Source organism: Oratosquilla oratoria, chromosome 6, assembly GCF_046742065.1.
Source record: "Oratosquilla oratoria isolate Oo_2021 chromosome 6, ASM4674206v1, whole genome shotgun sequence".
In the NCBI taxonomy this organism is placed as follows: Eukaryota; Metazoa; Arthropoda; class Malacostraca; order Stomatopoda; family Squillidae; genus Oratosquilla; species Oratosquilla oratoria.
In genome coordinates, this window is record NC_134782.1 from 73,985,364 (window position 1) to 74,012,649 (window position 27,286).

General features: G+C 38.7%; 3 protein-coding genes across 6 annotated transcripts in view; 2 read left to right on the forward strand and 1 right to left on the reverse strand.

Annotated features, from left to right (window-relative positions):
• The window catches only part of PheRS-m (Phenylalanyl-tRNA synthetase, mitochondrial), a 66,294-nt gene extending 65,766 nt beyond the window's left edge, over positions 1 to 528 (forward strand). For all 3 annotated transcript variants that reach the window (XM_076187345.1, XM_076187343.1, XM_076187346.1), the window contains one exon: positions 293 to 528. In XM_076187345.1, coding sequence (XP_076043460.1) covers positions 293 to 460 — 168 coding nt within the window. In that variant the 3' untranslated portion in view covers positions 461 to 528. The remainder of the gene's footprint in view (positions 1 to 292) is intronic.
• LOC143026629 (small integral membrane protein 20) lies at positions 513 to 17,093 on the reverse strand. 2 transcript variants are annotated; one of them, XM_076187348.1, is made up of 4 exons: positions 17,003 to 17,093; positions 14,227 to 14,355; positions 1,084 to 1,140; positions 513 to 687 (listed from the first exon to the last, which is right to left on the reverse strand). In XM_076187348.1, exons 2-4 carry the CDS (start codon positions 14,339 to 14,341, stop codon positions 647 to 649), a joined length of 213 nt encoding a protein of 70 aa, XP_076043463.1. In that variant the 5' UTR covers positions 14,342 to 14,355; positions 17,003 to 17,093; the 3' UTR covers positions 513 to 646. The 2 variants fall into 2 exon arrangements, with proteins under 2 accessions (XP_076043463.1, XP_076043464.1); XM_076187349.1 differs by having other exon boundaries at positions 16,869 to 17,007.
• Positions 17,094 to 17,211: 118 nt separating this feature from the next.
• Positions 17,212 to 27,286, forward strand: part of LOC143026628 (putative protein phosphatase 2C T23F11.1) — a 43,509-nt gene continuing 33,434 nt past the window's right edge. The window contains exons 1-3 of the mRNA XM_076187347.1: positions 17,212 to 17,321; positions 21,920 to 22,107; positions 26,760 to 26,857. Coding sequence (XP_076043462.1) covers positions 21,921 to 22,107; positions 26,760 to 26,857 — 285 coding nt within the window. The 5' untranslated portion in view covers positions 17,212 to 17,321; position 21,920. The remainder of the gene's footprint in view (positions 17,322 to 21,919; positions 22,108 to 26,759; positions 26,858 to 27,286) is intronic.

Genomic DNA, 27,286 nt, shown 5'->3' on the forward strand with positions numbered 1-27,286 from the left:
AATTTTATCTTTGACAGACATTATATATTTAGTGTCTAGTTTATTAGTCTCTTAGATACTTTGAGATAAGATCCTGTATAGTACCTTAAGGTTTTAGATTCCCTATTTTTTGTTCCTCCTTTCCCTCCCCCCTCTCACTCATTCTTTTCCTGTAGTACCATTTTGCAATGTAAAGTAGTTGTGAAGTTTCAATGTCAATGAGTACTTCATCAGGATCAGGTCTTTTTGGAAGCACAGGACCTAGAATAAATTTCATGAAATTCATGTTAATGCAACTTCTACCCCATTTCAGGTGTCACTTATAGACAGCTTTACCCACCCCAAAACTAAGAGAACATCTCATTGCTACCGCATAGTCTACCGGCACATGGAGAGACCCCTCTCTCAGAAGGAAGTTAATGTCATTCACAAGAAGATAGAGGAGTTGGCTGCTGAGCGTTTTAAAGTAACAATAAGATAAAAGGAAAGAAATGTTGAAGATAATGTTGTGTACAAATGAAAGAAAAAGAATGTTTTATTTAATCAAAATAGGTGATTTTATTCATCCTTAAATAGATACTATACTAATTAGATACATTTATAAACAGTTGAGCACTGCTGTTTTTACAGTAGCTTAGAAATACAAGATAAGGCAGCAGATAAGGTGCTACTTCTTTCGGTCAAATGGATCTGACCATACCTTCATGTCTGGAAAAAATAAATGAAGAAATAGATTAGTATGTAAGGAAAATACAATGAAATTGAGACAGTCATTGAAACAAGTATTCATGTTATTATTGAAGAATTAGATGAGAATGACAAATTTTGTGGTCTAAGGCAAAATTTTAATGAGGCACATTTCCTCATTAGAAAGGTTGCCTGCCCATTCACTTTAAGACAATTTTCATCATCCCTTAGGGAATCTGGAGGAAAAACTTGGAAACATGACTCCAACAACAAGTTATGAATTTATTCAAGCTTAATATGAGGTATAAAATTTATTAGAAGAAAAATTATGATTTAGTAGTTTGGGTAAACTTGAACTGTCTCATAAGACTGAATCATGCCCTCAGTACCAATGTACATAACAAGATTTCAACTTACTTCCTGGTTGAATCTCTTCTTGATTAACTCCAGCTCTTGTCTCCTTCTGAATCTGTTCTGTAAATAAAATATACAGACACATGTATTAAATGATACAACTTTGCTGTAGATGTGCTGTGTATTGCTGCATTGGATCTGACCCAAGGCAGTGAGCAAGATGCAGGGATGGCCTGTCATCTAAGAGGAGCCAAGAAAAGAGGGAGAGATGGGAGTGGAGTATGTAGGGAAGAAATGGGTGGGAATAGATTTAATATTTATATTCCCCTGTGGTGGGGTTAAAGAATACTGCCACCAAGTCTTCCCACTTGAGTCGTAAGAGGCAACAAAAACAGGACGGGGATTAGAACTAGGCATTCTTCTCCCTGTAGCCCAAAAGGGAACATTGCTAAAAAAGTAAAGCCATAAGAGGGTCTAGGAGTTTTCCAACCAGTACCCTAAGGTTTGGGTCTTTTAATCTACATGGATGTGGTACAGATGAGAATAAGTGGGAAGAGATAGGCAGTATGTTTGTGAGAAGAAAGATGGATGTGTTGGCATTGAGTGAAACTAAGTTGAGAGGGAATGGTGAGTGTGAGTTTGGGAGTGTAGTTGGAAGGTTCTCAGGAGTGAAGAGAGGATGAGGGAGAGAAGAGGTGACTGCTAGTAAGTAAAGAGATAGGTAAGTGTGTGGTGGAGTGGAAAGAGTTTTCTTCAAAGTTAATGTGGATGAAGGTGAAACTGGGAAGGAAGATGTATTTACCTAGTTGTATTATACGGGATGGGAGCTATGCTTGTGGTGACCCATCTTTGTAACTTTCAGCATCAAGTTTGTTCTTAAATTCTTGAATGGTGTTTGCACACACTGTTGCCTTATCTAATTTATTCCAGGTATCCACCACTATGTGTGGGAAGCTATTCTTTTTCAGATCTCTTCTATAACTATCCTTTTTGAGTTTCTTTTTATGTACTCTTGTTTTTCTTTTGTCCCACTTCAATAAATCATCTCTACCTAGGATTTCCATTCCTTTCATGATTCTATAAATAGTCAGTAGATCTCTTTTCTCTTCTTTGTTCCAGAGTTGGTAGTTCCAATTTGGACAATCTTTGTTCATATGTCAATTTGGAAAGTGTTGGTGCCATCTTTGGCATTGCTCTTTGTATTCTTTCTAATTTCTTTATATTCTTTTTAGTACTGGGTGCCCTTAGTATTGCAGCATACTCCAATTTTGGTTTCATCAGTGTAACTAATATTTTCTTAATCATTTCCTCATCAAAATAGTCAAATGCCACTTTCATGTGGGTTTTTGTAAGTGCATGTGGTCCTGGTAGTGAGAAGAGTATAGAGGAAAGGGAGGCTTTGGATGGATTTAAATGAGTGCATAGAGGGATTAGGGAGAAATGTCAATGTAGTGGTATTGGGAGACCTTAATGCTAGGGTAGGAAATGAACCAATAGACAGAGTGGTTGGGATGTGTGGAGTTCCAGAAAAAAATCATATTGGAGAGTTGATTGTGGAGATGTGCCTAGAGAGTTGATAGCAAATACAGTATTTAGGAAGAAAGTCAAACATAAGTACACATGGGAGAGGGTGGTGGATGGAAGGGTGGTAGTGTTAATGGACTATATAGTGGTAACCAGGAGTACAGCAGCAAGAGTTAAGGATGTACATGTTCTAATGGGAGAGAGTGGGGTAATATCAGATCATTTTTTTTTGTGGGAGGTAAGTTGAGAGTGGAGGATAGAGAGGAAAAGGATAAAAGGTAGGTAGGTACTTAGAGGAATACAAGAAAAACCTGAGAAAGAAGTGGGAGGGAGTGAAGGATGGAGTAGAACTAGGGGTGGGGGGAGGAATGGGGATGGTTCAAGGAGGGAGTCATAAGGTTTGCAAATATGGTGTGTGGAACAAGGAGGACGGGAGGAAATAGAAGGCAGGGTAGTGAGTGGTGGGATGAGGAAACAAGGAAGGTTGTAGAAGAGAAGAAGCAAGCTTTCACAGATTGATTACAAAATAGGATGAGGGAGTTATATGAGAGGTACAAAGAAAAGAGAAGAGAAGTAAAGCATTAGATAAAGGAGGCAAAGAGGAGAGCACATGTGAAATGGGGTAACAGTATGACAGAAAATTTTGAAAGTAATAAAAAGATGTTTTGGAAAGAAATTAAGAGAGGAAGAGGAGACAAATCAAGTAGAGAAGAAAAGGTAAAAGGTGCAGATGGAGAGATGATAATGGAAGAGAAGGCAGTGAGAGGAAAATAGGGAAAGTATTTTAGGGACATGCTAAATGTGAAGGAGGATAGGGAGGGAAAGGTAGTTGCAGTGGGAAGTGCTAAGAAAATAACTATGATGAGTAAGGAAAATGGAGGAGAAATAAGAAAAGATAAAGTGAATGTAGTTGTTAGGATGATGAGAGCAGATAAGGCACCTGGGTTGGATGGGTGTCATGCAGAATGTCTGACAAAAGGAGGTACAGTGATGGTGGACTGGCTGGTGAGGTTATTTAATGTTTGTTTAAGAGAGGGTAGAGTGCCAGAGGATTAGAGGAGTGCCTGTATAGTTCTACTTTACAAGGGAAAAGGGGACAAGTGTGACTGTAGCAGTTTCAGAGGGATCAGCTTGTTAAGTGTAATTGGGAAGGCTTATGGGAGGGGCTTGATTGAGAGGATTAGGAAAGGAACAGAGGGAGTAATTGGTGAGGAACAGTGTGGGTTTACGACAGATAGGGGTTGCGTAGATCAAATTTTTGTGGTAAGACAGATATGTGAGAAAGCTATAGGAAAAGGTAAGGATGTTTTTTGGGCTTTTATGGATCTGGAAAAGGCTTATGACAGGGTAGACAGGAAAGCACTGTGGAAGGTATTGCAAATATATGGGATAGGAAAGCTGTTGCAAGCAATCAAGAGTTTTTACATGAGCAGAGGAGCGTGTGTTAGAATTAGAAAAGGAGGAAGTGGTTTGAGGTAAAGGTGGGACTTCATCAGGGATGTGTTATTTTGCCCTGGCTGTTCAATTTATACATGGATGGGGTGGTGTGAGAGGTAAATGCAAGGGTGGTGGGTCATGGACTGGAGATGGTTAAAGAAAATGGAGATAAGCCAGCTGTTGTTTGCTGACGACACTCCGCTTGTAGCAGGATCAGAACAGGGATTAAGGAAATTAGTGACAGAGTTTGGGAAGGTGTGCAAAAGAAGGAAGTTGAAGATAAATGTGGGTAAAAGTAAGGTGATGAGATGTACAAAGGGAGAAAGTGGCAGCAGAATGGAAGTGAGTATTAAGGGAGAGAGACTGGAGGAAGTAGATAGTATTAAATACTTGGGTGCGGATGTGGCAGGAAAGGGAAGAGTGGAGGTGGTGATAGAATGTAGATTGAGAGAAGCAAGTAAATGCCTTGGGGGATTAAAGAGTGTAATGAGAAGTAGACATTTGGGAATGGGTGCTAAGAGGAAACTGTTTGAAGGAGTAATTGTGCCAACAGCACAATATGGGGCAGAAACATGGAACATAAGAGAGGAAGACAGGAGTTTGAATGTGTTTTTTTTTAAGTGAGGTGCCTGAGAGGTATGATAGGGGTTACTATGCTGGATAGAGTGAGAAATGAGGAGAATGGGGGTGGAAAGGGAGTTGGGAGATAGGGTTGATGAAAGAGTATTGGGATGGTTTGGACACATGGAAAGAATGAGTGAAAAAAGACTAGTAAAAGAGGTGTGGTAGGAATGAACATGAGGGGTCGACCTAGGATGAGATGGATGGAGGGGGTAAAAGGGGCATTGGGAAAGAGGGAAATGTCTGTTGAGGAAGGATGGGAGAGGACAGAAGATAGGGGTAAATGGAGAATGGTTGTGTATGGATGATGCTGTGATGCATGAAGTGGAGTGGGTAGGGGATAGGGTGTCAGGGAGTCTGTGTGAGAAATAAATTGATGCATCCCAAAGGGCTTTCTCCCTGTCTTCTTTTTTACATGAGGGGATGGAGATGGGGTGGTCACCAATTAAAGCGGCCTTGCTGTAGATGTGCTGTGTCTTGCAATACTGCTTCTGACCCAATCCAGTGGGTGAGATGCAGGGATGACCAGTCATCCAGGAGATGCCAAGATAAGAGGGAGGGGAGTGGAGTATGTTAGGGATGGAATGAGTGGGAGTGATTTTTATGCCTTTGTTTTTTGGCTACCTCCCTCATATGGGGGAAAAAGCCTTTGTTATATGTATACTGTATGTGTGTGTGTGTATATATATATATATATATATATATATATATACACACACATACATATATCAAAAGGCCCTTTCCCCATTATAAAGGGATGCCCTAGCTAAAACACCCACCTGCCCTTCACCCATCCAACATCCACTTGTATCTTCCATCATAGCCCATTATGAATGAAAGGTCATCCCTGCCTTTCACCCACTGCCCAAGTCAATGAATCAAGACAGAAAACCTCCACAGCAGGACCAAAAAACTGAAGCTGGTTTACCCCTACTTCTTCATTACATGATAACCCTCTCCCCTCATCCACTCAAGAATTTACAGAGCCAACAAGAAATTGTTTTTTTGCTGCATCAATTTCTCATCTACTCACAGCCACTCTCCACTCATGCCTATCTTTTGCTGTTTCCATTCTCTGCTCAGGCTGATATGGTGAGTAGTGATACTTTATTATATTGTGACTGTCCCTCCATTATGCTATCCCCCCACTCTTACAACTCCTGTACCACTTCTCTGAATGTTCATTTCCTCTTTTCACCAAACCCTGTGGTGGGGGAAATGAATATTGCCACTGAGTCTTCCCACTTGAGTTGTAAAAGATAACAAAAACGGAACTGGGATAGGACTAGGGGACATTCCTAAAAAAAGTAAAGGCAAAAAAGGGTCTGGAAGGAATTTTACAACCAAAATCCTAAGGTTGGGTCTTTTAATGTGTGTGAATGTGGTACAGATGAGAGTACAAGGGAAGAGATAGGCAGTATGTAAGAAGATGGATGTGTTGGCATTGAGTGAAACTAAGTTGAAAGGGAGGGGCGAGTTTGAGTTTGGGAGTGTAGTTGAGAGGGTGTCAGAAGTAAAGAGAGGACAGGGGAGAGAAGGGGTGGCTATACTAGTAAGTAAAGACATAGGTAAATGTGTGGTGGAGTGGAAGAAGGCTTCTTCAAGGTTAATGTGGATGAGGGTGAAACTGGGAAGGGAGGTGTGGGTTTTTGTAAGTGCAAATGGGCCTGGTAGTGAGAAGAGTGTTGAAGAAAGGGAGGCTTTTTGGATAGATTTAAATGAGTGCATTGTGGGTTTAGGGAGAAATCTCAATGTAGTAGTATTGGGAGATCTTAATGCTAGGGTAGAAAATTAACCAATAGATGAAGTGGTTGAGAATTATGGAGTTCCAGGAAAAAATTGTAGTGGAGAGTTGATGGTGATGTGTCTAGAAAGTTGATGATAGCAAATACAGTGTTAGGAAGAAAATCAAGCAGAAGTATACTTACAAGAGGGTGGTGGATGGAAGGGTGGTAGATAGGGCTTTAATGGACTACATAGTGGTAACCAGGAGAAGAGTAGGAAGAATTTTGGATGTACATGTTCTAAGGGGAGAGAGTGGGGGAATATCAGATCATTTTTTGGTGGAAGGTAAGTATGGAGGATAGATGGAGAACGAGGAAAAGGACAAAAGGTAGGGAGGTGCTTAGAGTAAACTGCTTAAATGAGAAAGAAATGGAGGAGTACAAGAAGAAGCTGAGAGAGGAGTGGGAGGGAGTGAAGGATAGAGTAGAACTAGGAGTGGAGGAGGAATGGGGATGGTTCAAGGAGGGAGTCACAAGGTGTGCAAAGATGGTGTGTGGAACAAGGAGGATGGGAGGAAATAGAAGGAAGGGTAGTGAGTGGTGGGATAAGGAAGCACAGAAAATTGTAGAAGAGAATCATGCATTCACAGTTTGGTTGCAAAATAGGACAAGAGAATCATATGAGAGGTACAAAGAAAAGAGAAGGAAAGTAAAGCATAAGATAAAGGAGGCAAAGAGGAGAGCACATGTGAAATGGGGTATGAGTATGACAGAAAAATTTTAAAGTAATAAAAAGATGTTTTGGAAGGAAATTAAGAAAGTGGAGGTGAATCAAGTAGAGAAGAAAAGGTAAAAGGTGCAGATGGAGAGATGATAATGGAAGAGATAACAGTAAGAGGAAGATGGGCAGAGTATTTTAGGGAGTTGCTAAATGTGAAGGATAGAGAGGGAAAGGTAGTTGCAGCGAGAAGTGCTTAGAAAATGACAGTGATGAATGAGGAAAATGGAGGAGGAATAAGGAAAGATGAGTGAAAGCAGTTATTAAAATGATGAAAGCAGGTAAGGCAGCTAGGTTAGATGGGGGTTACGCAGAGTGTCTAAAAAAGGCAGATACAATGATAGTGGACTGGCTGGTGAGGTTGTTTAATGTTTGTCTAATAGAGAGTAGAATGCTGGAGGACTGGAGGAGTGCCTGAATAGTTCCATTTTACATGGGAAAAGGGGACAAGTGTGAGTGTAGTAGTTTCAGAGGGATCAATTTGTTGAGTGTAATTTGGAAGGGTTATGGGATTTTCATTGAGAGCATTAGGAGAGGAACAGAGGGAGTAACTGGTGAGGAACAGTGTGGGTTTAGGACAGGTAGGAAATGATAAGGATGTTTTTTGGGCCTTTATGGATTTGGAAAGGCACTATGGAAGGTATTGCAGATATATGGGAAGGGAGGAAAGCTGTTAAGAGCAATCAAGAGTTTTTACAATAGTACAGCCTGTGTTAGAATTAGAAATGGAGAGAGTGAGTGGTTTGAGGTATAGGTGGGATTTTACCAGGGATGCATTATGCCACCTTGGCTGTTCAATTACATGGATGGGGTGGTGTGAGAGGTAAGTGCAAAGGTAATGGACTGGGGATTGGAGATGGTTAAAGAAAATGGAGTAAAGTGAATGATAAGCCTACTGTGGTTTGCTGATGACACTGCACTTGTGGCAGGATTAGAGTAGGGATTAAGGAAGTTAGTGACAGAGTTTGGGAATGTATGCAAAAAAGGAAGCTGAAGATAAATATGGGTAAAAGTAAGGTGACAAGATGTACAAGGGGAGAATGTAGCAACAAATTGGAAGTGAGTATCAACCACTTAAGTACAAGTCAAATTCTCACACGCAGCATCAGCTGTCATATGTACAATGCATCACACTACTTGCGTTATAAAATATAAAGTCACTGCTGTATTACTCATTCTTTTTTACTCTGAGTAATATTAAACACAGAAAACATGATCAATCCAGTTCACAGAATCCAGGGAATCATGTACATACATATACCAAGGCTTTTTCCCCCTTACAAGGGAGGTAGCCAAAAAGGGAAAGGCATAAAATCATTTCCACCCATTCCATCCCTGAATACATTCCACACCCCTCCACCCTCCCTCTTATCTGAGCACCTCCTGGATGACGGGTCATCCCTGCACCTTGTCCATTGCCCTGGGTCAGAAGCAGTGTCGCAAGACACAGCACATCCACAGCAAGGCCGCTTCATTAAATCGGCGACCCACCCTCTCCGTCCCCCCATTGCATAAAAGGAGAGGACGGGGAGAAATCCCTTCAGGCTGCGTCAAATTTTGCTCACACATACTACCTCACCCCCCATCCACCCGCCCATTCCACCTCATGCAATCACAACATCATCCATATACAACCATTCTCCATTCACCCCTGTCTTCTGTCCTCTCCCGTCCTTCCTCAACAGACATTCCCCTCTTCCCCAAAGCCACCTTCACCCCATCCATCCATCTCATCCTAGGACGTCCCCTCATGTTCACTCCCTCCACATCTGCCTTCCATACCTCTTTTACTAGTCTTTCTTCACTCATTCTTTCCATGTGTCCAAACCATCCTAATATTCTTTCATCAACCCTATCTCCCAGCTCCTTTTCCACCCCCATTCTCCTCCTCACCTCCTCATTTCTCACTCTATCCAGCCTAGTAACCCCCATCATACTTCTCAGACACCTCATCTCAAACACATTCAAACTCCTTCTCTTATGTTCCATGTTTCTGCCCCATACAGTGCTGTTGGCACAATCACTCCTTCATACAGTCTCCTCTTAGCATCCATTCCCAAATGTCTATTCCTCATTACACTCTTTAATCCACCAAGGCATTTACTCGCTTCTCTCAATCTACATTCTACTTCCACCTTCACTCCACCTTTCCCTGCCACATTTGCACCCAAGTATCTAAAACTATCCACTTCCTCCAGTCGCTCTCCCTTAATGCTCACTTCCAGTCTACTGCCACTTTCACCCCTTGTACATCTCATCACCTTATTTTTACCCACATTTATCTTTAGCTTTCTTCTATCACATACTCTCCCAAACTCTGCCACCAACTTCCTCAATCCCTCCTCCGATCCTGCCACAAGCGCAGTGTCATCCGCAAACAACAGCTGGCTCACCTCCCACTTTTCTCCATTTTCTTTAACCATCTCCAATCCCTTGCCCACTACCCTTGCATTTACCTCTCGCTCCACCCCATCCATGTATAAGTTGAACAGCCAGGGCGACATAACGCATCCTTGACGAAGTCCCACCTTTACCTCGAACCACTCACTCTCTTCATTTCCAATCCTGACACAAGCTCTACTACTCTCATAAAAACTCTTGACAGCTCCCAGAAGCTTTCCTCCTATCCCGTATATCTGCATAACCTCCCACAGTGCCTTTCTGTCTACCATATCATAAGCCTTTTCCAAATCCATAAAAGCCCAAAAAACATCCTTCCCCTTTCCTATAGCTTTCTCACATATCTGTCTTACCACAAAAATCTGATCTACACAACCTCTACCTGTCCTAAATCCACACTGTTCCTCACCAATTACTCCTTCTGTTCCTCTCCTAATCCTCTCAATCAAGATCCTCCCATAAGCCTTCCCAACTACACTTAACAAGCTAATCCCTCTGAAACTACTACATTCACACTTGTCCCCTTTTCCCTTGTAAAGAGGAACTATACAGGCACTCCTCCAGTCTTCCGGCACTCTACCCTCTCTCCAGCAAACATTAAATAGCCTCACCAACCAGTCCACCATCACTGTACCTCCCTTTTTCAGACATTCCTCATGGCATCCATCCAGACCAGGTGCCTTACCTGCTTTCATCATCTTAACAACTGCCTTCACCTCATCCTTCTTTATTTCTCCTCCATTCTCCTTATTCATCACTCTCATTTTCTTCGCACTTCCCACTGCAGCAATCTTTCTTTCCCTATCCTCCTTCACATTTAGCAACTCCCTAAAATATTCTGCCCGTCTTCCCCTTACTGCCTTCTCTTCCATTATCATCTCTCCATCTGCACCTTTTACCTTTTCTTCTCTACTTGATTCGCCTCCTCTTCCTCTCTTAATTTCTTTCCAAAACATCTTTTTATTACTTTCAAAATTTTCTGTCAAACTTACCCCATTTCATATATGCTCTCCTCTTTGCAACCTTTACCTTTTGCTTTACTTCTCTTTTCTTTTCTTTGTACCTCTCATATGACTCCCTCGTCCTATTTTGTAACCAATCTGTGAAAGCTCGCTTCTTCTCTTCTACAACCTTTTTTGTTTCCTCATCCCACCATTCACTACCCTTTCTTCTATTTCCCCCTGTCCTTCTTGTTCCACACACCATCCTTGCACACTTTATGACTCCCTCCTTGAACCATCCCCATTCCTCCTCCACACCCAGCTCTTCTCTACCCTTTACTCCCTCCCACTCCTCCTTCAGCTTCTTTCCGTACTCCTTCTCCTTTTCCTTCTCATTCAAAGAGTGCACTCTAAGAACCTCCCTACCTTTTGTCCCTTTCCTCTTCCTCCATCTATCCTCCACTTTCAACTTACCTTCCACCAAAAAATTATCTGATATTCCCCCACCCTCTCCCCTTAGCACATGTACATCCTTAACTCTTCCTATCATAATCCTATTTACCACTACATAATCCATTAGTGCTCTATCTACCACCCTTCCCTCCACCACCCTCTCCCATGTGTACTTATGCTTGACTTTCTTCCGAAACACTGTATTTGCTATCATCAACTCTCTTTCTAGACACATTTCCACCATCAACTCTCAACTACGATTCTTTCCTGGAACTCCACATTTCCCGACCACTCCATCGATTGGACCATTTCCCACCCTAGCATTAAGGTCTCCCAGTACTATTACATTGACATTTCTTCCCAAATCCTCTATGCACTCATTTAGATCTATCCATATACAATATAATTAAATTCTCACTGAAAGAAGGAAAGGTGCCACATGGCTGGAAGAAGGCAAATATTGTACCAACCTATAAGGGAAGAAACAAGGAGGATCAATCAAAATACAGACCAGTCTCCCTGATGAGCACATTAGCATAAAAAATAGATGGGTTAAACATTTGGAAGAAAAAAATATATTGAATCCAAATCAATTTGGATTCAGACAAGGAAGATCATGTACAACAAACTTGATCTGCTTCTACTCAAAATTAATAGATATAATACATGAGAGAGATGGTTGGGCAGACTGTGCCTTTCTCGACCTACAAAAGGCATTTGATAAGGTACTACACAAGAGACTAAGAAGGAAAATAGAGTCAATTGGTGGCATCAGAGAAAAATCATTGGAATGGATGAAAGACTTCCTGAATGGGAGGAAAATAAGAGTAGTAATTAGAGATAACTTCTCAAATTGGGAAGATATGATAAGTGGTGTCCCGCAGGGATCAGTACTGGCCCCAATCATGTTTACCATATACATAAATGACATGGATGAAGGAGTAGAGTGTTATATGAATTTCTTTGTAGACGACACAAAAATACTAAAGAAAGTAAGAACGGAGGAGGATTGCAACTCATTACAACAAGACTTGGACAACATCTGGAAATGGACTCAAAAGTGGAAAGTGAAATTCAATATCAAGAAATGTACCGGTAGTATAATGGAATTTGGAAAAAGTAAAAACAGAATATCAAGAGATTATAAAATTGGTGAAGAAGAGGTAAAAAAAGTAAACTCAGAAAAAGACCTTGGAGTGATGATCAGCAAAGGCATGACACCGGACAAACATATAATAAAATAGTCGGAGAAACCTTCAATTTATTGAGGTCAATAAAAATGGTATTTGTCTATTTGGACGATGAAATGATAAAAACATTTAACTGCACTAATAAGACCAAAACTTGAGTATGCAGCAACACTATGGACACCCAGTACCAAAAAGAATATAAAAAAAAATTAGAAAGAATACAAAGAGCAACACCAAAACTGGCACCAACTCTTTCCAAAATGACATATGAACAAAGACTCTCCAAATTAGAATTACCAACTCTGGAACAAAGAAAGGAAGAGGAGACCTACTAACAATCTATAGAATTATGAAAGGAATGGAAATCTTAGATAAGAATGATTTATTGAAATGGGGCAATACATACATATACCAAGGCTTTTTCCCCCTTACAAGGGAGGCAGTCAAAAAAGGAAAAGGCATAAAATCATTCCCACCCATTCCATCCCTGAATACACTCCACACCCCTCCACCCTCCCTCTTATCTTAGCACCTCCTGAATGACGGGTCATCCCTGCACCTTGTCCACTGCCCTGGGTCAGAAGCAGTGTTGCAAGACACAGCACATCCACAACAAGGCCACTTCATTAAATCGGCAACCCCCCCTCTCCGTCCCCCCATGCATAAAAGGAGAAGACAGGGAGAAATCCCTTCGGGCTGCTTCAAATTTTGCTCACACATACTACCTCACCCCCCATCCCCCCGCCCATTCCACCTCATGCATCACAACAAAAAGACATGAAAAGAAACTCAAAAAAGATAATTACAGAAAAGATCTGAAAAAAATAGCTTCCCACACAGAGTGATTGATACCTGGAACAAATTTGACAAAGAAATAGTGTGTGCAAACACTATTCAAGATTTTAAGAAAAAACTTGATGCTGAAAGACACAAAGATGGGTCACCACAAGCATAGCTCCCTTCCCGTATAATACAACTAGGTTAATACAACTAGGTAAATACAATACTATTGAAACATCTACAACAACCTGACCTGGTACTGCACACCACTTCCCTACAAAAATTCATACAAACACAGATCACAAAATAAAAACTCCTTGACAGATTACTAAATTCCATATTTCACCATCTCCCTTGTATTCAATCCAGTAAGATATTTCCCAATATATGCATAAATTGCACTAGCATATCTATGTTCAGGTCACCACCCTGCACTGAGACAGTTCCAGTGTAGAATTGGCCTGGCAACAGACACCAAATGCCCTAGATCCAACCACTACATAAAAGACAATAAGCACTTTATATTACACTCACTCACTCCATAGAGTTTCACAGACTCTTTTCACTAAATGACTTAAGGACTGATTTCCTTGGGGGCTGTGGATCTCTTGTGAGACAACCATAACTACATATTGATTAATTGATTACTCTTGCAACATATCCATTACATTTTTATGTATAGTCCAAGCTTTTGTAGTTCAGCTAACTTATGAGCAAACTCAGATAAGGTAAGCATCTGCTGGTATACATATATATTATGTATAATTTCTCTAACTCAGATTAATTTAATGCCAGTGTTAATTTGTTGGCTACCTCCCTTGTAAAGGAGAAAAAGCCATTGGTATATGTATGTATGTTAATTTGTTTTTTCCAGTGGTATATGATTACACCTTTTTAATTACACTTATCCAGTATACTGGATAAGACTCTTGTATACATACATACATACATACATACACCTAAGGCCCTTTTCCCCCTAATAAGGGGAGTGGCCACCTCAAAGCATACACCCACCCTATATATATCCCACAATTGTCCAAAAGCCTATTCATTGCCCCTCCCACCTTAGCTTCTCATAGATGAAGGGTCAACTCTATACTCTACTAGAATGCTTGGGTCAAAGGCAATACAGCAAGACACAGAATCTTGGTAAAGACAATGCCCTTCACCAAGGTCTATGCAGTTCTTTTGTCTATAAATTTTATCCATCTGGATTGAACTGACTTAATTCTAATAAGACTTAATTGGAGAAAGCACTAGATTATCATTCTGAATTCAGTGCTGTACATTCTATGTGATAATACACATTCACATAGGGTTCATGGCATTACATTTATAGTTAAAAGTAGTCAACTTACTGTAGTAATCTGAATTGATCATTGGAGAGATGACAATTGGGTAAAGAGTTGCACCAATAAATCCAGCAATGAACCCTACAAAGGCTCCATACCGCCAGCCTTTAAGCAAAGTCATTTTGATAGGAAAAACTGAAATGGAAAAGAACAATCATGAATTAGACATTTCATAATAAACTTTGACTGAACCAATGTAAATAAATACATATTACATCATCATTTCAATTCTTTCCTATACTGAAGATAGTATTAGTTCTTCATGTCATGATTTTATTCATAATGAATTGGTACCCTATCTTTAAAACATGAATTTACAATGAAAATCACCACTTAGCATTTTGACATTTTCATCTATATAACCATTTCTATAACAGATGATACTTTTCTTTTTTTATACTGAAACTGTCCAAGATGCAAATTCACTTCAATAAGCTAGATCTATGGCTAACACAATACAGAATATCTGCATGAGAAGGTCCTCAGTGATACTGGTGACTTGTGTGAACCTCAAAACTACCTATTGGTCAGATTAAATGGTCAACTTCTCAAACTGGACAAAACCCTGAAATATTTGGTCTCCACTTGATACATACACAGCTTTCACACATCAGAAAAATGGAATCTTAAACCAAAAAAGAGAAGAAAAGAAAAAATTAAGTGGCATATACAAATATGGATGATATGATTTCAGGATTAAATGAATTGAATGACTATTTATCAATAGAGAAACATGACATAATGGGAATTGTGGAGACAAAAATGAAAGGCCCTATACAATCAAGTATGGTGGGACAAGGTTTATACAACCTTTGGTCGAAAAATAGGATGGACAAACAGGGGGAGGAATCATGCTACTGACTAGAAAGAACATAGATGTAATAAAGGCAACAGAAGGAAAAGACAATGTGGAATTAATCACAATTAAAGTTGAAAATAGCAGTATGAAAAGTAGAAAGTTTATAGTTGCATATGTGACACCAAAAACTAAGACTTGGACTGACAGCAAACACTCATAATTACTAGAAGACACAAAGAATGAATTAACCAAGACACTGAAATATGGAGAAAATATAGTAATTATGGGTGACTTTAACGCACAGGTAATAAATTGGGAAGAACTGACAATGGGAGGTGGAGAGGAACTCTGGGGCAAAGTCCTACTGGATATGACCATCGATTACACATTGACTCAATGGGTTAAAGAAAATACTAGATTTAGACAAAACGAAGAACCATCAAGACTAGATTTGATATTCACCTCTGATCCTGAAATTGTGGAAGAAATAAACTATAAAATACCAATTGGAAAGAGTGACCACATACTAATAGGGATTGAGCTTAAGGAACAAAATGTTGTGAGAAGGAACAAGAAACATAGAGAGGGAAGATTAATGTACAACAAAATTGACTTTGTAAAACTTAGAAAAAAAAATCAAAATGCCTGTTGGGAAAAATTTGCAAATGATGAAACAAAGATGGAAGAGAAATGGAACATTTTTAAAGAAATATATAAGGAGGGAACAGACAAACATGTGCCTAAACAGAAACAGAAAAGGGAGTACATAAAGTGCTGGTATAATAAAAAGTGTAGCGATGCTAAAGATAGAAGAGACAAAGCTTGGAAAATATGGAAAAGAGACAAAAAAAAGACTAAATGGCAAGCATACATCAAATTGAGAAATGAATATGTAGACACGAAGAGAGGAAAAATGAAACTATGAAAAAGATATATTAGCAAAATGCAAAGATCAGCCTAAAATATTTTATATATATGTAAATGACAAACTAAAAGACAAACATGAAATAGTGAAACTGCGTGAAGGAAATAAAGAAAACACAGATGTAGAAATGGCTGAAGTAATGACCAGATACTTTAAGTCTGTTTTTACAATTGAAAGCTCACAATTGTGGGATGATAGTCACCAAGAAGGACCCCGTAAAATGAAAGCAATAATGGTGACACAGAAAGAAATAAGGGGCCAAATAAGGAAACTCGATGTCAGAAAGTCACATGGGCCAGACTGAATAGCAAACTGGATATTAAAAGAATGCATAGATGAACTCACAGATAAAATACACAAGATAATTGACTTCTCACTCAAAGAAGGAAAAGTACCACAAGACTGGAAAAATGATAATATTGTACCAATATATAAGGGAGGAAATAAAGAAAATCCAACAAATTATAGACCGATATCCCGTACAAGCACAATTGCAAAAATATGCGAAAGAGTTATCAAAAATAAATGGACTAAACATTTGGAGGAGAACAAAATACTAAACCCCAACCAATTTGGATTTAGAAGTGGAAGATCATTTACTACAAACTTAATATGCTTTTACTCAAGATTGGTAAATATAAAAATAATACAAGAAAGAGATGGCTGGGTAGACTGCCTTACTGGACCTACAAAAGGCTTTTGACAAAGTACCACACAAAAAACTACTAAGAAAAATTGAAACAATAGGTGGAATACAAGGAAAATTATTGGAATGGATGAAAGACTTCTTGGAAGGAAGAAAAATGAGAATGATACTTAGAGAAAAGAATTCATTTGCGTTCCATTATCTTATCAATCAATGCTCATTCTTTTTCGCTTCTTACATTTATGATTTACAAGTACACAATATGAGATAATATTTACATTATTTGTTGGATATCTTTCAGGCATCACATACATATCATAGAACAAGATCGACTGCATTCTACTTATTTCCTCATTTAAGTATGTAAACTAATAAATATTGTGCATGTTTTCATTATATTTCTCAAACTCACTTCGTAGAGCAGACGATGCAGGATGTCTTATGTTTACATTACAGAATACTTTCGTTTCAGTGCCAATATTTGTTAGAATTACGTTTATAGAAAATAAATAATTAAATTTTTGTCTTTAATATATTCAAATGACATATAATAAAATGAATTATGTTACTACACGATAAAAAGAAATATTTTCATTTCACTTTGAATTTTATTTTGTGTTTACATCGAGCAGGGTATTTGGGGAGTGTGTTCTACCCAGTGGAACTTTATGTCGAGCTACAAGTATTAGATTTATATATTTTTTCGACTAAACAAGAAAAGAACCAGCAAGGTAAAGCTTTTTATTATTGTTATGTACATATCATCTTGTGACTAATTAGAGGATCTGTAATTCTGTCTATGTCAAAATACGATCTTTCGATTTTTCAAAGATTAGGTGTTACCAGTATCATCAAATTGGAAAATGGATTCCAAGTTTAAACTTAATTAACTAATCAAGAAAATAGTGATATTTTGGCAGAGGATTTATACGTCCATGATGAAATTCCCAGAGTTCTTATGTAAATCAGGATAACCACTCCCAGTATTCAAGGTGAAATTGGAACAAACTCAATAATTAATGTATCGATGTTAAATAGAGTTCCGAATATTTGTAGAATGGTTATATACAGATTTTTATCTTCTAGTCTGCCATTTGTCTTCATCTTAAAGGTGATACAATATAAACAGTAATGTATTGAACACAGTTAAAGTATATAATTATTTAATTGTTTTTATCTGGAATAAGAATCTGATAATGATACAGATATTATATAATGTATGTTCCAAAATTATTGTATGGATTGTGAGAAGCTTCTCTCCAGTCATGAATGTTCTGAGCATTTTTAGAACAATTTAATAATCTACCTGCAGATCTACCAAAAATTACAGTTAAAGGTGAATTTAATTCCCCTGGCATGAAATGGGAGTTTTGTGATGCAAACTTCTCAGTGATGAATGATAAGGCACAATGAAAAATATGGTGTGATATAGGCTATGATTTTTAATTGTTGCAAGAGATAAAATCACCTGTCAGAGGACTAAATAATATCTTAGACCTGCCATTGAACTAGTGCAGAAGACACTATTTCTAAGGTTGATTGAGGTGATTCCTACCTATGTCTCTCACCATAATGATAGTTATGTATTTATTAAACCAAGAAGTAGTCTGCATAATGATAATAGTAATAGAAAAATAAACTTCTTTTAGATGAAACTAGAGATAGTATGAGGATTTTTAATGTTTATAAAACTAACTGGACACTGAAGCTATAGATAATTGGAAAAACCTAGATTCTATATTCAGTGTATTCAGTGATACAGTGAAGGGACTGTAAAAGGCAAATTCTTATTAAGAAGGCACCCAAACAAAATAATAATGGTTTTATTAGAAAATATAGAATTCTTTTGAGAATGATGAATATAATTAGTCAAGGAAATATAAGAAATTTATTGCATTTCAAGGCAGATTTTGTCATTTAGAATTATATAATCCTGTTACACTACATCAAGAGGAAGATAGATAAGTAACTGCATATAGAACAGCAATAGGAACAGGATTTGGACAGGAAAAACAAATATCCCGAGCATGGAGTCAAAGAAGAAAGCAGACATTCAACAAATATTAGAAATAAAACAGTAGGAATGGTAACTGACTGTACTAAAACAACAATTCAATAGAATATCTACACACACAAAAATCTAGATACACAGCTCTATGCCAAAGCCCTTAAACCCTCTCACCTTTTATACAATATTACATATGTGGCCCACTGAATGCATGATAAAAACATCCACAACAGTATTCTACTTTAAACACCTACAAGAACCTTCCTCCAAATTTTGTACAATATTTCCATAAAGAAACAAACATTCAGGTCACTCCACAACAGACCACACCAAACTATGTACTTACCAAACTTCCAGAAATCAACCCAATAAAGTAATCATTTACAAGACAAGTAAAAACTGAGGTGACTGATTGATATATCAAGAGGAAATTGAATGTAGTGAATAACATCAAAATAGAGCATGGTTATATATATATATATAGATATATATGCTTAGCTACTGCATAAATGAAAAGCATTGAATTGTTGGTAGAAATGATGAAAAATAAATATTAAAGTGTTAGATAGGGAGTTGGGAGATAGGGTTGATGAAAGAGTATTAGGATGGTTTGGACACATGGAAAGAATGAGTGAAGAAAGACTAGTAAAAGAGGTATGGAAGGCAGATGTGGAGGGAGTGAACATGAGGGGACATCCTAGGATGAGATGGATGGATGGGATGAAGGTGGCTTTGGGGAAGAGGGGGATGTCTGTTGAGGAAGGACGGAAGACAGGGGTGAATGGAGAATGGTTGTATATGGATGATGTTGTGATGCATGAGGTGGAATGGGTGGGGGGATGGGGGGTGAGGTAGTATGTGTGAGCAAAATTTGACGCAGCCCGAAGGGATTTCTCCCCGTCTTCTCCTTTTATGCATGGTGGGGACAGAGAGGGGGGTCGCCGATTTAATGAAGCGACCTTGCTCTGGATGTGCTGTGACTTGTGACACTGCCTCTGACCCAGGGCAGTGGACAAGATGCAGGGATGACCCGTCATCCTGGAGGTGCTAAGATAAGAGGGAGGGTGGAGGGGAGTGGAGTGTATTTAGGGATGGAATGGGTGGGAATGATTTTAAACCTTTTTCTTTTTGGCTACCTCCCTTGAAAGGGGGAAAAAGCCTTGGTATATGTATGTATGTATGTTTTCAATACCTGACAATAAGGAAATAATAAAAAAAATCACAAAGCTTTCTTCAGTGTTGTACATGATGCTTTACACAAAATACAAGTTACTGAGCAATGATGTTGATCTGCTAGTGGTGGTCTTGCAAGATGGACATCAGGGGGAAAAAATCTTCCTAATGCTTGTCTTTAAAACCTATCAATACCCCCACCTCCACTTGGAGTTACCTCCCCAGGAGCTGGCACTTGATCTTAGGACTAGGGCCAAGATCTGTATATATAAATTTCAGTTGTATATATACATATATATATATATATGTATATATATGTATATATATATATATATATATATATATATATATATATAATATATATATATATATATATATATATATATATATATATATATATATATATATATGCGTAAATAACCACTAGGAAAAGTAAACTAACGAAGCAGAGCGCTTTCGTGTAATTACATCTTCAGTGCAGATACAAAGAAGGAATTATAAGATGAAGAAACAAGGTACAGAATATATGACATAGTGAAGAGGGCATTCGGAGAGGTAGTGGAAGAAGTACACGTGACGGACGTATGGGCCGTCCTGGTAGCCAACAAGTATGGGACGTTTGGGCCGTCCTGGTAACCTACGCATTTGCAGCCCAGAGTACATCGATGATGAAATAAGATGTATTTACGACATTGGTACTAAGCTACAATACCCCACACATGTTCTTGATAAAGCTTACAATTGTGCTAAAAGGACATTTTACAACCTTAGGTCAACTCAAACTTTCAATATGAATAACTTGCTAATTTTACCGTACCAAGAGAACCTGCAAAATATTCCAAATATGTTACATAAATTTAACATTAATGTAGTTTTCAATAACAAGAACACTGTAAGACAACTGCTCATAAATAATTCTGTCAATAGTAATAAAGGGTGTGTGTACAAACCTTGCAAATCATGTAATCAGTTTTATGTTGGTCAGACTGCTAAAACACTCACAACACGAATCAATCAACATAAGAAATACGTTAGAGAGGGAAACCAATCTAGCGGTATATTCAACCACATGAACCATTTTAACCACCCAGTTGACTGGGATAACGCTAAAGTCATCACATACAACAACAACATAACAGAAAGAAATTTAATTGAATGCAGTTTGATCAAATCTAGTAAGGGGATAAATGTTAATCTTCATCAAGGTTTGTACAAATTAGATAGTTTTATTTCTCATGAAATTTCAAAATTGTTTGAATTGTAATATAAATTATGAGCAGTTGTCCCATACTTGTTGGTTACCAGGACGGCCCAAACGTCCCATACTTGTTGGCTACCAGGACGGCCCATACATCCGTCACGTGTACTTCTTCCACTACCTCTCCGAATGCCCTCTTCACTATGTCATATATTCTGTACCTTGTTTCTTCATCTTATAATTCCTTCTTTGTATCTGCACTGAAGATGTAATTACACGAAAGCGCTCTGCTTCGTTAGTTTACTTTTCCTAGTGGTTATTTACGCATTTGTGAACACACGCTCCTAGTGTTTTTATTGCATATATATACATATATATATATACATATATATATATACATATATATACATATATATATATATACATATACCACCTTTTTCAAATAAGTAGACCCAACAACTGACAACTACACCCCTCTCACTACTATAAGCTGGTGATATAGAAACTATCCAGCACTAATACAGTGCAGACTACTGTCCAAACTATTTTCACAAAGATATCTATGGGAGGGCCCAAGGAACCGTTGCCAGTAATTATTACAAGTTACCGAAGATGATATAAAATTATTTTGCAAATTTCATTCACATGAGCAGAAGGTAACTATAAATTGATTAAGCAATATAAATATGAGTAATGGTAATATGGATATATTTGTGTTAATTGGTTGTGATATTCTGGTTCAATTACTTATTTTAGATAGTACAAAAAGTATAGGGAAGCTCCTAAATTTTAGCTCCATTGTTTATGAATGTGATGCTAAATTATATATTACATAACATTTTACAACATATTTTTTCTTTCTTCCCAGAATGGGACAGACATTGAGTGAGCCAGTAACGCTGAAAGATACTTCAAGGTGTGAAAATAACATATTTTTTCTTTCTTCCCAGAATGGGACAGACATTGAGTGAGCCAGTAACGCTGAAAGATACTTCAAGGTGTGAAAATGCACAGATGGTTGTTGGGGCCTCTTGTATGCAAGGATGGCGTGTCAACATGGAAGATGCACATACTACCATCCTATCAATGCCTGATGATCCAGATGCTGCTTTCTTTGCAGTATATGATGGACATGGTGGTAAGCAAAGTCATTCTTTGTGGATTCCAGCTTTTCAGAAGAAGCCATTTTTGCAAAGTTATTAAATAAAAACGTTCTCATGTATACAATTTATCATCATCATCATTAATAGTAGTAGTAGTAGTGTGATCTGTGGTTTACTAGTGCTGTCCTTGTGGACAAATTTGAGATGCTGTCATATGCTATTGGTTTAGATAGTCAAGGGTGTTTGTAGCTTGGTTAGGAGTTTATATATGTGTGTGTGTGTGTGTATTATCATCTCTTCCTCCTCCTCCTCCTCCTCCTCCTCCTCCTTCTCCTCTTCCTCCTCCATTCATTCATTTTTTCCATGTGCCCAAACCGTCCCAGTATTTCCTCATGTACCCTATCTGCCAGCTCTCTTTCCACCTTCACTATCTTCCTCACCTCTTCATTTCATACTCTATCCATCCTTGTAACACCCACCATATTTCTCAAACACATTAAAATTTCTCCTTTCTGCCTACATCCAGTAGCAAATCTGAATGGCCAAACCTTCCATTAGAAACAAACCCAAAAATCCTGGGGATCATCTTTTATACTCATGTGATCTTCACTCCACTTATTAGAGATCTGACAATGAAAGTCAACAAGAAAATAAACATACTAAAATGATTTGTAAGCATAGGCTTTGTACAGCAGAAGGAACCTCTAATTACAGCCTACAACAGTTTTTAAGAACCACACTTCATAATGCTTCCATAGCATGGTTTCCAACAATAAGAGAAACAAAAGTAGACACCTCTATGATATAAAAAGTGAAACAGTAAGAATAATAACAGATGCACCAAAACCACCCCAGTAGAACAATTCACAAAAAAAAAAAGAAAAAAAAATTCTCCTCATAGAACATCACATGAAAATGATGGGCACACAATTCAATGGAAGAGCATCCACCCTAGTTACACATCTCCTCATATCTCGCATACACAACCAACTGAATGCAATGAAAAACTACACCAGCAGCATACTTGTACTACTCAAACAACTACAACCTTCCACCTGCACCTCACAACACACCCATACAATATCACATTTACACTTGCATCACAAAACAAGCACTAGATTGACCACCAAAATCCCCTCCCCATGACCCTTCCAGACATTAGCCCCACAGAAAAGTCCCTCCCAAGAGAAGCAAGAACCACACTTCCACAACTGCATTCAGGCCACCATCCAGCATAAAATAGGACTGGCCACAGAAGCAGAGTATCTCAGATGCAGCCATCACACAGAAGACAGTGAACACCTCCAACACTGCCCTGCCTTAACCATACCCAGACAACAACACATTATTCCTTCCTTGAGTGACTTACTGGCTCATCCAGTGGCTGTTAACAGTTACCTGGGAGCTGTGGTCTCCTAGGAGAGACCTTGGACAAGAGAATGAATGAATGAAAGTGGAAGGAAAGCTTGCCAGTGACTGAGAATACTCTTAGTCCCAGATGCTGTTTCACTCTTGTTATCAATTCCCACATGAAAATCAAACCCAGAAGTACCATGAGCAGGTGTGAGGAAATATTTGCTTTTCCTTCATACCACCTCCAAATTTTGCTTCACAGTCCTCCCACCATCTTCCTATTTACTATACTGGGTTGTTTGTGTTAGGTCAGCTTGAGGCCATTATTTCTATTTGTATATATTTTTAGTCTAGTTAGTATGGGATAGGAGGAAAGCTGTTAAGAGCAGTCAAGAGTTTTTACGAGAGTAGTAGAGCTTTCATTAGGATTAGAAATGGAGAGAGTGAAAGGTGGGACTTCGTCATGGATGTGTTATGTCGCCCTGGCTGTTCAATCTATACATGGATGGGGTGGTGCAAGAGGTGAATGCAAGGGTAGTGGGTCAGGGGTTGGAGATGATTAAAGAAAATGGAGAAAAGTGGGAAATAAGCCAGTTGTTGTTGCTGACGACACTGCACTTGTAGCAGGATCAGAGGAGGGATTGAGGAAGCTAGTGACAGAGTTTGATAAGGTGTGTGAAAGAAGGAAGCTGAAGATAAATGTGGGCAAAAGTAAGGTGATGAGATGTACAAGGGGAGAGAGTGACAGCAGGCTGGAAGTGAGCATTAAGGGTGAGAGACTGGAGGAAGTGGATAGTTTTAGATACTTGGCTGCAAATGTGGCAGGAAAGGGAGGAGTGGGGGTGGAGGTACATTGAGAGAAATGATTAAATGCCTTGGTGGATTAAAAAGTGTAATGAGAAATAGACATCTGGGAATGGATGCTAAGAGGAGGTTATATGAAGGAGTGATTGTGTCAACAGCACTGTATGGGGCAGAAACATGGAACATAAGAGAGAAGGAGTTTGAATGTGTTTGAGATGAAATGTCTGAGAAGTATGATAGGGGTTACTAGGCTAGATGGAGTGAGAAATGATGAGGTGAGGAGGAGAACAGGGGTGGAAAGGGAGCTGGGAGATAGGGTTGATGAAAGAGTATTAGGATGGTTTGGACACATGGATAGAATGAGTAAAGAAAGATTAGTAAAAGAAGTGTGGAAGGAGTGAATATGAGGGGGCGTCCTAGGATGAGATGGATGGATGGGGTGAAAGGAGCATTACAAAAGAGAGGAATGTCTGTTGAGGAAGGACGGGAGAGGACAGAAGATAGGGGTGAATGGAGAAGGGTTGTGTATGAATGATGCATGAGGGGAGTGGGTGGGGGATGGGGGTTAGGAAGTATGTATGAGAAAAAATTTGATGCAGCCCGAAGGGATTTCTCCCCGTCTTCTCCTTTTCTGCATGAGGGGACAGAGAGGGGGGTTGCCAAATTTATGAAGTACCCTTGCTGTGGATGTGCTGTGTCTTGCGACACTGCTTCTGTCCCAGGGCAGTGGACAGGATGCAGAGATGACCCGTCATCCAGGAGGTGCCAAAATAAGAGGGTGGAGGGGAGTGGAATATGTAGGGAATGGAATAGGTGGGAGTGGTTTCTATGCCTTTTTCTTTTTGGCTGACCCCCATGTAAGGGGGAAAAAGCCTTTGGTATATATATACATATATATATATATATATATATATATATATATTATATATATATATGGAGTATTTAGTGTAAAAATATTAAATTTTTTCATGTGATCATTTCCCTTTAAAATCAGTAAATGGTTGTATTAGTCCCCCCTGAGTTTTCACTTTTTTAGAGAGAGAGAATAGGCTTCAGTGTTTTAAGAGGATATTGTGTGCTTTGTTTCTTTTATTTTACTTGAGTTTTGTAGCTTGTTGCTGCCCTCTTTCTAATCTGTCAATGAGATTTGGGGACCATGCAAATACAGAATATTTCAAGTGTGGGCAGACCAGTAATCTATATCATGTTCTACCAATCCCAGTATCCAGTTTGCTTTCTCTAAGGCAGAAATACAATTCTTAGATGTTGCAAAGTCAATACAGATAATTACACCAATATGTTAATTTTTTCCAGGTAGCTTAGTTTTATTTTTAACTTAAGTAACATTCTGTTAATAGAAATAGGTATTTGGGAATGGATGTTAAAGAGGAGATTGTATGAAGGGGTGATTGTGGCAACAGCACTGTATAGGGCAGAAACATGGAACATAAGAGAGGAAGAGTTTAAATGTGTTTGGAATGAAATGTCTGAGAAGTATGGTAGGGGTTACTAGGCTGGATAGAGTGAGAAACAAGGGGAGGTGGAAATGGAGGTAAGGAGATAGGGTTGATGAAAGAGTATTGGGATGGTTTGGATACATGGAAAGAATGAGTGAAGAAATATTAGTAAAAGAGATGTGGAAGGCAGAGGTGGACAGGAGGGGGTGACCATGGATGAGATGGATAGATAGATGGGGTAAAGGGGATGTTCAGAAAGAGGGCGGTGTCTGTTGAGGAAGATAAGGATGAGTGGAGAATGGTTGTATATGGATGATGCTGTGATGCATGGAGGGGAGTGGGTGGGTGATGGGAGCGTTATGGGGTGGTTGTGTGTGAATGCTATTTTGACGCAGCCCAAAGGGATTTCTCCCTGACTTTTCTATTTCTGCATGAGGGGATGGAGAGGGGGAGTCACCAATTAAATGAGGGGGCTTTCCTGTAGATGTTCTGTGCCCATCCTGCATTGCTTCTGACCCAGGGCAGTGGGCAAGATGCAGGGAATGGAGTGGGTGGGGATGACATGGATGGGAGTGGAATTATGCCTTTTGACTTTGGCTACCTCCCTTGTAAAGGGGGGGGGGGAAGCCATTGGTAAATGTATGTAATATTCTATTATCCACTTTTTAGACCACTGCTCTAAATTGTCTAAGTCTTGAATATCCAATTGATTCAAGTGATCATTTGTTGTGTGCACACAGCTTAGTATCATCAGTGATTTTAGAGACAGTAGATTTATGTCCACTCAGTGTCATTTATATGTGTGTATGTATGTATATATATATATATATATATATATTATATATATATGTGTGTATATATATATATATATATATATATATATATACATATGTATATAACATGCACTGAAGCGGCCCTAGAAAGGGACAGCGAGAACCTCTACTCATAATATTTTTCCAGATGCAAATTTTACTACAGTATTCAAAACAAATCCTTTTTTATGATTTTTCAATCAAATAGTCTTCCTTTGATATATTCAGATGTAGAACTTAACTAAACATCCTCATTTACAGGAGCCAATATTGCACGGCATGCTGGTAAGCAGTTGCACAAACACATCCTCAAACGACCAGAGTATTCATCAGGGGAAATTGAGACAGCCATTAGATATGTAAGTTAAAGCAGCTTTTGCACAAAATAGAATGTGTTAAGCAAAATGCCCAAAATTATGCTGTTATAAGAATGTCAGTAAATGGATTTCAATTTTGTACATGTGTATTTACCTAATTGTGTTATACGGGAAGGGAGCAATGCTCGTAGTGACCCATCTTTGTATCTTTCAGCATCTAGTTTGTTCTTAAATTTTTGTATAGTATTTGCACACACTTGCCTCATCCAGTTTATTCCAGATATCCACCACTCTATGTGGGAAGCTATTCTTTTTCAGATCTCTTCTGTGACTATCCTTTTTGAATTTTTTTTCATGTCCTCTTGTTTTTCTCTTATCCTACTTTAATAAATCATCTCTGTCTAGGACTTCCATCCCTTTCATAATCCTGTAAATGACCAGTAGATCTCCTCTTTCTCTTCGTTGTTCCAA

Excerpts from the sequence above, each read along its gene's own strand:
- LOC143026629 (XM_076187348.1), bottom strand. The coding sequence starts at position 14,341 with ATGACTTTGCTTAAAGGCTGGCGGTATGGAGCCTTTGTAGGGTTCATT. Across the intron at positions 1,141-14,226 it reads GATCAATTCAGATTACTACA|AACAGATTCAGAAGGAGACA; the intron begins GTAAGTTGACTA and ends TTTTATTTACAG. Across the intron at positions 688-1,083 it reads AGAAGAGATTCAACCAGGAA|ACATGAAGGTATGGTCAGAT; the intron begins GTAAGTTGAAAT and ends TATTTTTTCCAG.